Source organism: Pseudorca crassidens, chromosome 19, assembly GCF_039906515.1.
Source record: "Pseudorca crassidens isolate mPseCra1 chromosome 19, mPseCra1.hap1, whole genome shotgun sequence".
NCBI lineage: Eukaryota > Metazoa > Chordata > Mammalia > Artiodactyla > Delphinidae > Pseudorca > Pseudorca crassidens.
The window spans coordinates 59,468,976-59,481,755 of NC_090314.1; the positions used below are offsets into that span (position 1 = coordinate 59,468,976).

Genomic DNA, 12,780 nt, shown 5'->3' on the forward strand with positions numbered 1-12,780 from the left:
CGCGGTCATCACGCTCCTAAAACCTGCAGACCCGCTGCCTGACACCACAGCTCGTCAGAATACCCAGGGCGTTTCGTTCGATTTCCTGAGCTGATGCAAGTGGAAGAGCAGAATAGAGGGTGTGGAGGGGACTGAACCCTTCCATGGGGTCACCCCCACAGACGCAGAGCACACGGAGGCCAAGGGAACGTGGTGCACCGGTGTGTGTGTGCAAAAGGGACATATACGAAGGCGGGAAGGGCAGAGAAGCTGCAGTCCAGCCCTTGCTGTGGGCTGGAGGAGCCCAGGTGCACTCAGGAGAGATTCCACGGTCGCCCAGCGAGGCGACGCCCTGCTGAGAAAGGCTGGCTGGCAGGATCCCGAGGGTGTGGTACCTGGCTGGGCTGGCAGCCCCGTGCCAGCGCGGGGGCAGGGCCCAGGGGACGTGGCTCACCAGGCGGAGAAGAATGGGGTTTCTGTGTTGCTTATCAGGATGGCGGCTCCCGGGCGGGATGCAAGGAGGTTCCAGAGCCCGCCCAGCGGATGGCTGCCATCAGTCCCAAGTCATGGCAAGGACTTTGAACGGGGGACCCCACCTCCGACTCACTGGTGACACGGGGCGGCAGCTCCCTCCCCGGTTAGGTCTGGGGTGAGTCGTGTGCCTGCCTGTGGACACAGGGGACAGGCGATGGCTTTGGACAGTGAGTCAGCTGCACAGTGCTGTCAGACGAGGGACGGAAGACCTGGACAGACACCTTGACCTTCCTCGTTGAAAGAAACCTTGGACCTTTGCAAAAGGTCAAGGAGCTGGTGGTATCCACTCAACCATTTGGGGGGCAGTGAAGAGATAGTGAAAAGGTTTGGAGGAGAAGGACGCCGCTGTGAGGGTCGGTCCAAGAAGGTAGGGCAGGGGCTAGTGAAACATCGGCAAGGATTTCGCCCTTAAGGTTCACTCCATCACCAGAAATACATTTCAAAGGCTCCTCACTCCCGGAATAGGAGCTCAGGGTCAGCTTCGGCTATGAAAGTGACAGCAGAAGCCTCTAGAAGAGGCTGTATTCCTGCCCAGGGCTGGTGGGCGCATGCTTGTCAGGGTCCTGTAACTTGAGTAAGGCTGGACAAAGTGACCCAAAGCTGGGTTTGGATTCCTAGACCCGGGACCCAGCAGGTGAGAAGAGGCGAGACTGTTGACTCTGATCCCCAAACCAGCCCCCAGCCCCACCCACCGAGGCCGGCTCTCATCCTCCCCCCCCCTCCCCCTGACAACAGAGGTGTTTGTTCTCGGGCCTTCTGAGGCAAGAAAGCACACTCTTGACCCTTTTACCCTGGCCTTTAGACTGGCTGGGGAGTGATGGTTAGGGACTCAGAAAGGGAGGAAGCCTAGCTGGCCAGCAGGCCTCACCGCCTTGCACACCTGCCTATTTAAAAAGCAAAGGAACAGAACAGTAGCTTTTGCCTAAAAATCACAAGCCAGATTTCTCTCTGGACCCTGTCTAATTTCTCCTACTCTCGTTGTCTCCTGTGAAATCGGGGCAGATCTGGGCTGCCGTGGAGAAGGTGTGGGCCAAGGTTCACTCCCAGCCCTCACCTGGCAGAGGTACTTCTGCCTTGGACAAAATCTCAAGGGTCACCCAGGGGCGACCCTCTAGGCTCGTCATCCACTGAGGACGTCCATACTCAGGAAGGCAGCAGGACAGTCAAGTCCAAGCTCATCAGAGTGCCTCGTAAGCCCTCCCAGCAGCTCATGTCCCTTCTGTGCCAAGGGGAGGATCCAGCTCTGGGAACTTCCTGGGTCTCAGCGGGGATGGACCCCGGAGGTGACCAGGGAAGGATGCCCGCCCAGGGCAATCATGAGTCCGGGGCTCCTGGGAGTTTCTGTGCCCCGTGAGCCGACTGGCCAGCAGCACGCAGGAGCACGGTATCAGAAAGCCCTTCACGTTCACGGCGGCTCTCCAGGGAGGTACACTTGGCCTGTCCAACCTTACAAGGGGTGTAAATGTCTCACAGGAGTGTCAACAAGAACAAATGAACGAGTGCTGGTGGGGATGTAAGCACAGGTGGGCCAAAGTCAGATCTATCTGACGCAGGACTTTGCAAGAGCATGAGTCTTGACTCGGGGCGGCAAGTACTCAGCCTGTCTCGGAAAGGGGACCTGTGAGTTCTTGGAAAGACCTCCCAGCTGGAAAGGGTTCAGCCCCACCCTGGCCCAGCCCTGCTTCCTGAAGCTGAGTCAGTTCTCTTGTTGACCCTGACTGTCCTACAGTCCCATTCTCTGTCACCCCTCCTGTCATCAGCTCACACTGGAACCTTAGTGATAACGCTCACCTCCACCTCACAATAGACTCTGATTAGGTTCTCGGGACACGCCAGCTCCTGGGTACCAAGGGCTTTAGAGGGTCCGTCCCAGGGCATCACCCTGGCAACCCTGGGATGCCGGGGGTTGTATTGTTCTTTGAATTTCACGGCAGGGGGAATGGAAGGTAGCACGCCAACATATCGTGGGCCCAGGAGTCGAACACAAGAAGACGAACTGCAAAGCCCAAACTTTACTGTGTGCCAGGCGGCGAGGACCTCGGGGCAGTACGGGGGGCTCATGGCCCAGGGTTGTGGTTCCTTCTTGTCGGATCTTTCTGTTCCCCTCAGGCATTAGGGCAGGAGTCTGCAAACTCTGCAGCCCGTGGGTCTAATCCAGCCTCCGACCTGCTTTTATAAATAAAGTTTTATTGGAACTCAGCCATGCACTTTTCTTTACATATTGGCTGCTCTCCCACTGCAGTGACAGAGTTGAATAGTTGCAACAGAGACCCGATGGCCCGCAAAGCCTAAAATATTTACTTACTGGCCCTGTTTGCTGTCCTCTGGCTCCTGGGATGAGGTCAGAGCATGTCTGAACCCCTTCCTCTCTAAGAAGTAAAAGGAGAGAGCTGCCTTAGGTAACGTAGGCAAGGATGCCAGTAACCTTGCGGGGGAAGGTCAGCGCCCACTGAGCGGTACCGCCAGGGGCCCTTTGTGGACGTGCCAGGTGGGGTGTCTTCCTGTCTGCCCACTTCATCTTATGAAGAGTTTGGCCTGGCTTTGGGGGGCCACGCTCAATGACCCTGTCAGCCCTAAGCCACCAGAACAGTTCCTTTATCAAAAGACTAATAATAATTTTTCAGATGCTCATCGTCACTTTGATGCGCTGGTGGGTGGGTGTTCAGGGGAGCATCATGAAGTTGTCCAGAAGGGACAGGATGAGAGTTGATTAAAGGAAGCCCGTGCAAGATAAATGTAAGTCCAAGATTCTGGAAGGGTCAGGATCTTCCTAAGAGTCTCCTTGACCTGGCAGCTCCCAGGTGAAGGCTCCCTCCTCCCGAGATGTCTGGAGCTATGAGTCCCGTATGAAGGATGCATGCGTGAGTCGGGGGAATAAACGAAAACACAGGCTGCGTTTCAGGCCCTCAAACAAAAAGGAGATGAAATATTAAACACTGGGGATTATCGTAGGTATTCTCTGCTGGAGGTAGAACAGGAGCCCGTGGCCTAATGGAAGTGTGTCCCTGTCCCAGGATCGTGGGGTAGGTGAGTGGGCAAGGAGGCCAGGGTGGGGCCGGCTGCTGGTCGACAGCACTCCCTGGCCGCTGTCCAGAGCTGATGGGCGGATTCCTGTTGGCAGCAAGGTAGACGGACGTGAGCACATTGACCGGAAAGCCAAGTGACAGTGGAGTTTCCCTTTTCTATCTAATCCATCCCCAACTCCCTCAGGCCACATTCCAGCGTTGCTTGCCAAGCGGCAGCCACATGCCATGCCCTTGAGATCCTTAGTGACCAGGGGAGTCCTCGTGGGGCTGTCCAGCCAAGGTAGACTCTCGCCCTGGGAGATGCCCTAAAACTGCCTTCCTGTTGCCTTCAGACTGACCCTGTTTCCTTCCCATCTTCCCTCTCCTTCCTCTACCAATGGACGCGCAGTTCAGTCATGGTAGTTCGCTGCGTGGGGAGTGAGGGTTCTCAATTTATGTGCGCGCCTGGGGGCCTCCCTGGGGGTCATGTATCGCTTTTGTCCCCGTCTCGTGCTGTTTCTCCTTCCCTTGTGCTCCAATCCCTGGTTTGTGTGCCAGGCAGGCTCCGAGGCTCGGCTCCGACCAAGTGACCAATCACAGAGCCCAGCCCCTAAGTGTCCTGCAGAGGCAGGAGGGCGGAGGGTCACCGTGAGCTCCCCAGGGGCCCCAGGAAGTCCAGTGCCAGTGCCAGACCAGCATGCAGACAGCCCGTGCGCAAGCCCAGCCCAGACCCAGATCTGCGTCCCCATCAGAGTCTGCATCCGTACTTCCTTGTCCCGTTTCTGAAGTTGCTTCTGGACAAAATGTGATCTCTCCATCTCTATGCCGTAACGGAATGGAACCCCAAAGTGCTGAACACCTCATATGTGCTAGGGACTTCATAGGCATGAAATCAGGTCCCTGGGTGACAGCAGTCCTTCATGGTTGAAGTTAGTATCCCCACGTGACCCCCTGCACGTTACATACAAAGATCTGAGGTGTAGAAGTTGGATGATGTGTGCAGAGTCGTGCAGCTAAGTGGCAGAACTTGGGTTATCCTAACACCCAGGCTGTGTGCTCCCCGCTGTGCTGTAAGGTCCATAAACATGGAGCATCTCCAGGGGCCAAGGACAGCGTGAAGCGGGGAGGATCCGTGTCCCCCTCCTCCTCATGTTCACCTGCACGCGTGCCCTGCGTTTCCCCTTCCCTCACCTGTCACAGGGATCCACTGGGGCCTCTGATACCATAGGAGGGCCTTGGGCAGAGGCCAGGGCCCCCGTCCGTGTGGGCGCTCCGTTCTGGACATCCGCCCTCACGTGCCTTCTTGGTCTTTCAGGAATTTAGCCATTGGAATTGGGATCCAGAATTTCCCGGAGGGCCTTGCTGTCAGCCTCCCGCTGCGAGGGGCTGGATTCTCCACCTGGAAAGCCTTCTGGTAAGTGCTCCAGACGCCCACTGTCGGAGGCCAGGGTCGGGTCCGATGCGGAGCTCAGAGCAGTCCTCCTGCAGGCAAGAGCAACCTCTTCTGGCCTGGAAGTGAATCTGAAGCTTCTGGAAACACCAACAACCTGGTTGAATGCTGCACCCCCAGAGCTGGGAGAAGCCTCCAGAAACTCATTTCTTGACCTTCAGCCCGTGTTTCCTATTTTTAGAACCCCTCCAGGGATAGACACGCCCTCTCTGGGTGGGGTTTTCTCTCTCTCCGGTGGGGAGAAGCAAGGCAGACCTTGTGTCCACTCTCCATGTCCCATATGCCCCAAGGAGGCTCGCTCACCGCAGCCTGTCCTCAAGGGTCATCACATTAGCTCCCGCCGTGGCCCTGGTCACAGCGAAGACCAGGATTATGTGAACAGCGTCTGGGCACGTGAAGCTGTGGTGCTCACGCCTCGCGTTTTCATAGCCCCAAAGGGCTTTCAAGTCCGTTCCCTAATTTTACCTTTTCAGTGACCTGTAAGGTAAGGCCCCAGGTCTCAGAGGAGGGGATCATGGCCCCGAGTGTCAGCCAGCCGGCTCATCAGGCGGTGACGCCAAGGCTGCTGCAGGCTCTTCTGCCCCTCAGCTCAGGACTCTGAGCCTCAGAACACCTCTTTATTGAAGGGGCCACTGCTCTAGGATGTACGCCGAGAGCACTCAAGGGCTGCTCATAACAACAGCTAAAAAACGCCTTCCAGGGCTTCCCTGGTGGCGCAGTGGTTGAGAGTCCGCCTGCCGATGCAGGGGACACGGGTTCGCGCCCCGGTCCGGGAAGATCCCACATGCCGCGGAGCGGCTGGGCCCGTGAGCCATGGCCGCTGAGCCTGCGCGTCCGGAGCCTGTGCTCTGCAACGGGAGAGGCCACAGCAGTGAGAGGCCCACGTACCGCAAAAAAAAAAAAAAAAAAAAAAAAAAAAAGCCTTCCATTTTATAGGGCCTTGTGACTTACAAGTTCTTGCATATACTTAAATCATTTTAGTTCCATCCTGTGTCATCTCTTTCTCCATTGCTGGAGACTACAGAATAGAGGTTTCGGGGGAAGGGCAGAGAAACATGGCCCTAGAAATTTTTTTCAAATGTGAGCTCTGTGAGCCCGGAAGCCGTGACTGCCGTCTCATACAGGAGAGACTCCAGGGGCAAGGAGGGGAGGGGAGGGGGATATCTGTGGTCAGTGTCCAGACCCTGAGATTAAAGTGTTTGTTTAAATGGACACACTCACGAGCTGCAGAGTCTGCAGGCCCGTGCATGTGAGCGCGGAGCTGGGAAGCAGTGGCCCCTTGGAGGGTGCTGCAGTGCAAACAGTGTCTCCCCCGTGCCCACCATCTGCTCCTGGCCAGGAAGAAGCGGGGCGAGGTGGGAGTTCACAGTCCTATCCTGTCATCTGCGGGGGAATGGAGGGGAAGTTGTCTCTCACCCCCATTTTACAGATGAGGGGACTGAGGCTCGGAGCCAATAATATCTTGCCAAGTGCCCACGGCAAGGAACAGTGGGAAAGAGGTCCCAGCGCCTTGTCTATTGGTGTCCAGCCTGTCCAGGAGTCTCTTGGCGGTAGGGCTCAGCCGTGGGGTTCAGGTACTGGCTTACCTCCTGGCACTGAATTATCAGGGCTCATGTGGGCTGCTGTTTTAATCAGGGCTCATGTGATTTCATCCTATAGAAACCCACCCTCACTAGCTCAAATAAAGGGAGTTTTTGAAAGGAGGAATCTCACCTTAATCCAAGATGGAGGGTAGTGGGGCCAGGCCCTCACTATATACATGGCCAGGTAGGTCCATCTTGTCGGCAGAGGTAGGTGGGTACAGCTCCTTCAGAAGGGGTGCCGTTGTGGCCGGAACCCCCAAAGATACCAGGCACAGCAGTCCTTGGGAAATGTCCGTACCACTCCAGTCAAGTGTCCTGTCCTTCAGAAGACAATGTAGCCATCAACCGGTGAGTGGGTATATAGCATGTGGTGTGTCCACACAGCGGGATATTATGCAGTCATCAAAGGAGTGAAGTACTGATAGTTCTTACAACGTGGACGCACCTAGAAAACAGGATGCTAAGTGAAGTAAGCCAGTAAAAAGGATCCCCTATTGTATGACTCCGTTTATAGGAAATGTCCACAGTAGGCAAGTCCCTGGAGACAAAGAGCAGATTAGCGGTTGCCAGGGGCTGGCGGGAGGGAGGAATGGGGAGTGGCTGCTAGTGGCTGTGGGGCTTCTCTCTCGGGATAATGAAAATGTTCTGGAATTAGATGGTGGTGAAACGGTTGCACAACCTTGTGAATATACTAGAAACCACGGAACTGCACACATTAAATGGGTGTGCCATTTGGTATGTGAGTTATATCTCAGTAATGTCATTATTTTAAAAGGACAATGTGGAAAACTTAAGACTCTAAAATAAACCTGGGAGGGCTGTCTCCTGGAACTCTGTAATAGGGAGTTGGGAAAGGAGACAGAGGTGGTGTAAAAACAAACAAAACCCAGCGAAGTGCTTTGGCACTGCCACGCCGATGTGATGTGGAAGACAATGCATGGTTTTCTAGAGCTGAGTCAGCAGTCTGAGCATGCCTGTGTCTGCTTGACCCTCCCCGCGGCGGGACATGTCTCTGTTCTCTCCTTAGGTACGGGCAGCTCAGCGGCATGGTGGAGCCTCTGGCCGGGGTCTTTGGTGCCTTTGCCATGGTGCTGGCGGAGCCCATCCTGCCCTATGCTCTGGCCTTTGCTGCCGGCGCCATGGTCTATGTGATCATGGATGACATCATTCCCGAAGCCCACATCAGGTGGGAGAGCTTCCCCTCCCCCATCTGTCCTTGTCTCTGTTCCAGCCCGGCTGGCCCCCTCCTCTAGATCTGCCCTGTCTTTATTTGCTACTCTGTTCTTTACTCCCACCCCTTCCAGCCCCTTCCCAAGATCATCCTCACCCCCCACCACCACCACCAACTGTGTTCTTTGAAACTAAAAGAGGAATAACGGGCAGTTGGGTGGAGAGTCAGGCCAGGTCATATTAGGCAGTGGCATACATGCCCTGCCCTCTACCCCCAATGAAACAGACTATTATTTTCTTATATTCTCTCTCTCTCTCTAGATTTTTCTGGGGCTGGAATGAGGGAGAAGTGAGCTCTTAAATGTTGACCACAGCTATTCATTCAGGTTCTCATTGTCTAGCTACAGGCCAAGTGTTGGGGATGGAGGGTTCCTCTCTGTTTCATTATGGTTTTTATAGAAGAATGATTTTGAGGCTAGTATTCAAGGTCAGATTACATAATATCTTCAGGAAATCGTTGCTGCTTTTTATTATTCAAGCATGGATTGCAGAGCCATGATAGGTGACCTTGAGTAAGTTACTTACTTCTCTATGCCTCAGTTTCCCCACAGTAAAATGAGGATAATAATAGTACTGATTTCATGTGTTTATCCTTTGGTATTACATGAGATAGTCAGTTTGCCTGGCATATATATAGTAAGCCCCAATAAATGATACTTATTATTTATTGAAGTATAGTTAATTTACAATGTTGTGTTAGTTTCACGGGTACAGGAAAGTGATTCAGTTACACATAGATAGATAGATATTCTTTTTCAGATTCTTTTCCGTTATAGGTTATTACAAGATACCGAATATAGTTCGCTGTGCTATATAGTAGGTCCTTGTTTATTTTATAAATAGTAGTGTATCTGTTAATCCCAAGTCAATATTATTATTATTAATGGTAGTAGCGTATTTCTCTTGGAATTGGACATTGTGGAGGATGCTTTCAGCCTGGACGCTGTCCCGCAGTGCATCAAAGTCTTCCTTTTCTTCCTTTCCTTCCCTCCTAGTGGTAACGGGAAACTGGCGTCCTGGGCCTCCATCCTGGGTTTTGTGGTGATGATGTCGTTGGATGTTGGCCTGGGCTAGTTGCTGAAGTGCCTCGGACCCCGGGAAAGGCAGCACGAGGAAACGGCCGGGATTGGCTTCTTCAGGACCACAGCCTCTTTCTTCACATCAAAACGTTTTTCCTTTCTCTCCTTTTTGTCTCATTACGCTGATTGACTCTGATCATGACAATTTTTAGTTTTCTTTTAAGGGAGATGGTGGTTTTATTTGGAATTTCTGGTAGTCACAGAACTACAGATATTTGCTTGGCCACTACATGGACTCTTTCTTCGGTGGGAAAACCAAGGACCTACAGATCAGGGAAGTCTCTGCTTTTGCACCTTTGGTCTCCCTCACTGGACTCAGTGGCAACTCCTCAAGGTCACCTACAGAAGCAAGCTACCAAGAGAGAAGTCTCCCAAGCATCTTTGCCTAGTGACTCAGAGCAGAGTGGCCAGGACAGCTCTTGTCTGTCCTTCCCGATCTTTTACCGTTGATCCTCTGTCCATCAAGACTCGAAAAGGAGCATCGTGGACAAAGCAACCTACTTCCCAAGGCCCAAGGAGGAACATACCTTCTTCTGCCTCCCCTGAGGGGGAGGCTGCATGGGGTGAGACACAGACAAAGGGAAGAAAAGCAGCTAGTCTTTCTCTTTTTTTAAGGCAAAGATTGACACTATTGAAATTAAGGGAATTAGGACAACTGTGAACACACAGTGAACCCTGTGAAAAGAGGACAGGGTGGAGCTTTGATCAGAGACCTCTGCTCTCTCTGGATTCCAAGAGCAAACCGGTTTGCCATGGTTTCCAAGTCCCCTAGACATGTGTTTTGATAAGCTTATAGGCTTCATTTTTCTAAGAGACTTGGGGACACCAGCAAACTGCTAGAACTCAACCCCTTCCTTTACTTATGGAGGGAGCCACTTAAGCTCATTTAAGTGAGCGAAAGACATTTGGAATCTGCACTGGGTCCTTCTCTGTTGACTATTCGGTAACTTATAACCTGACCCAGAGCTCTTAAGCTGCTGTGTTGGGTTTTGGCCAGAGAGCTCAGGATAAGAAAGGAAAAGCGGTAGGAAAAGAAGAGGTATTTTTAACATTTCCCTTTTAAAGTAAATTTGAGACAAGTCATCATTCTAAAATGACCCTAAAGAATGACTTGAACGAGACTACTCCCTTATCCACACAGCTGCTCCATCAGGGGTGACATAACTTGTCTGCTTCCAGCATAGCTAAGGCCTGCCGTCCTCACTGGTCATCGGAGCCTTTGGGACCTTGAGTGGGCGCTGCTGACAAGGCAGGCAGCCCAGGAGGCAGGTCCAGACACCGTGTGATCAATGCCTGCCCTGCGTTTACATGGGTCATTGCTGCCAAGGGTGAATACTCTGTTCTGGGAATGCCCTATAACCCTACGCTAGATCTATGTTCGTTCCTCCGGAGCACTGATGATCACAATTGAAGACACATTCAGAGGTTTGATTGGTGGAGGTTCGTTGGTTTGGTGGTTGGCATATGGGTATTTTTATGTCTTTGTATGTCGTTCTACATAATGCAGACTTCTTTCTGATGGACAAGACCTCATAACTGTGATTAATACCAATAAAGGGGATATTGTTGTGGATGACCTGTGCTACGTCCAGTCCTTTTCAAAAAGCTGCTTCTTTCCAGGGTTGATCATATAAAAGCTAACTAAAGTTAGTCCTAGTATCTACCCTACCCAACACCAGGAGAAGCAAAGGAAGGAGTTCACACGAGAAGGGCTAGCTAGATTTATGGTTGCAGACAACAGCATCCAACTCCAGCTTACTTAGGCAAAGAATTTAATGGAAGGTTATCAGGGAGCTCATAGGATCTATAGAGAATCGGGCTTGAAAATGGGTTGGATCCAAGAAAACTAGAGGTCTGGGACTATGGCCCAATCGCATCTCAAAAACAGCTTGATTTGGAACGCCATGGTCCCTCGAAACTGGACCATTACTCAAACTGCTACCATCACCACCATGGGAAGGAGCTCTAAAGTGACCCTGATTCTCTGTGTCCTGGCTTCACGTTCAGCGTTCTGAGCAGGGCAGGACCATCTAGCTGGCAGAGTTTAGATCCTGTGCCCAGGAACTAACCGGTCTTGTCCTCTTATTAAGACTCACATAATAATGGATTTTCCAGTTTGGGGAATGAGTTCAGATGGTGGAGAGCCAAAAGAAGAAAAAAATAAGTTTATGACAGCCTCACTCTTTTGCTGTTCGACATCTACATATACTTTGATTCTTCGATTTTGTCTTAAAAACAAAAACAAACAAACAAAACTTCCTGCTTAGATAACGGAGCTGTCCCGAAACTTCAGAATTCCCCTTTCCCCCAGTGGCTAGCCGCCCAGTGGTGGAACACGCCCTTCTTGGATTCAAACAGTCTTAACCAGGTGGAGCCCAACGTTGAAGAGAGTGTGTCATTTGGTAAAATGCAGGTGGCACCATCCCCACTCTCCCTTCTTCCAGACCTGCCTAGTCTGGCTACGGGAGAAATAACACCACATTGAATACTCATTCTGGACAAATACCCATCTTAGCCAACAGTATCTCAGCCTCATTAGATATTGTCTCCTAGCTAGTCATAAAACCAAATCTTTAAAATTTCGTGTCACAGTTCAAAACAGATGATTGCTTCTGGATGGTGGGATCAAATTCAAAGGATATCTGTCTGTTGCCTCCCCTGTTTGTAAAGTGAATCCCTTGGTCAGAACTAATGTTATAGGATGCCACGATGATAGGATGGACAGGAAGGCTATTCTAAATCCAGACATATGAGCCTGCCTCTTCCATAACGGAAGAGGTCCAAAGTAATCGGTCTGCAGCCAAGCAGTGTGTGGGACCATTGGAGTGTCATCAGTATCCGGGGTCAGGGGTCAATCACCGATCCTATGTGCACCCATTGGCCAGGTCTGACGGATGATGGACAGCCAAGTGGTTGAATCCATGCATTGTGCCATCTTTGGCAACATGGCCACTTTTATTCTTGAATCAGTTGAGAAAGCAGCAATGTCCCCGGGGAAAGAAACTGTCATTCGTAGACAGTCTCGGCCACTTAATTAGTAAGAGGCTCCTCCGCAGTGGAGACTATGGGTGACCTTTCACTCGAGGGACAATTATTTCCACACTTGCCCCTTCCTGAGGGGCGCAGCCATCTCTGCCTCCCCAAACGTCTCTGTTACCAGACCTCTAATCTTGCTTCTTTCCAGTGCTTGACCATTTGGCCAGACCATTTGTCACAGTTCATAAACTGGTGTAGCTTCTTGCATCAAATCATCTTTCCTTCCAGGCAAAGCGGACGTAGAAATGTGTGCTTAGAATTCTGCCCACTGGGAGGTCTTCTCTTCACCCTCTACCCTCAGTGGAACTCTAACACCACAGCAGTCCATTTCTAGATGGGGCCGGCATATCAGCACAGCCATTGGTAAACTAGACTCAGCAGTTTTTCCTCTCTCAGTCACTTGGAAACTGTCTTTTTTTAAAGCTGCTAGCACCACTTACCAGGACTGCCTCTCGTCTCTCAGATCCCTGACTGTCTGATGGCAGAAACATCTCATTCCCTCAAGGCTTTGCCTTTGATGGACACCTTGACTCATCCCAGGGGACTGGTATGGGACGTGGGGAAGGCGGGGAAGGTATGGGCGTCTGGATCTTCTCTGGGGACATTCTCATCCTGCCGTGCTGACGGTGGGACCGGAAGGCCGTTGGTTAGACTGCGCCAGGCAGGGTGCTTCCCGCCCTCGTCATCTCCTTGAGTCCTCCTTGACTTCTATATTATAACCGCACTTGAACAGCGAGGCCGGGGAGGTCCAGGAGTCTTACTCGCCAGGGTGGTGCTGGGCAGCGGCAGAGTCGTTTCTGCTTTGCGCGGAAGATGCCCAAATTGACTTCCCGACCCCCCTCCTTAGGGCTTTCTTGATGCAACGTCCTTCACACCTCCACCTT

At 52.1% G+C, this 12,780-nt stretch overlaps 1 protein-coding gene across 11 annotated transcripts in view; it reads left to right on the forward strand.

Annotated features, from left to right (window-relative positions):
- Positions 1–10,433, forward strand: part of SLC39A11 (solute carrier family 39 member 11) — a 411,239-nt gene extending 400,806 nt beyond the window's left edge. For all 11 annotated transcript variants that reach the window (XM_067715804.1, XM_067715802.1, XM_067715793.1 and 8 more), the window contains 3 exons: positions 4,834–4,932; positions 7,579–7,737; positions 8,777–10,433. In XM_067715804.1, the coding sequence (XP_067571905.1) occupies positions 4,834–4,932; positions 7,579–7,737; positions 8,777–8,855 (337 nt within the window). In that variant the 3' untranslated portion in view covers positions 8,856–10,433. The remainder of the gene's footprint in view (positions 1–4,833; positions 4,933–7,578; positions 7,738–8,776) is intronic.
- The last annotated feature ends 2,347 nt before the right edge of the window (positions 10,434–12,780 follow it).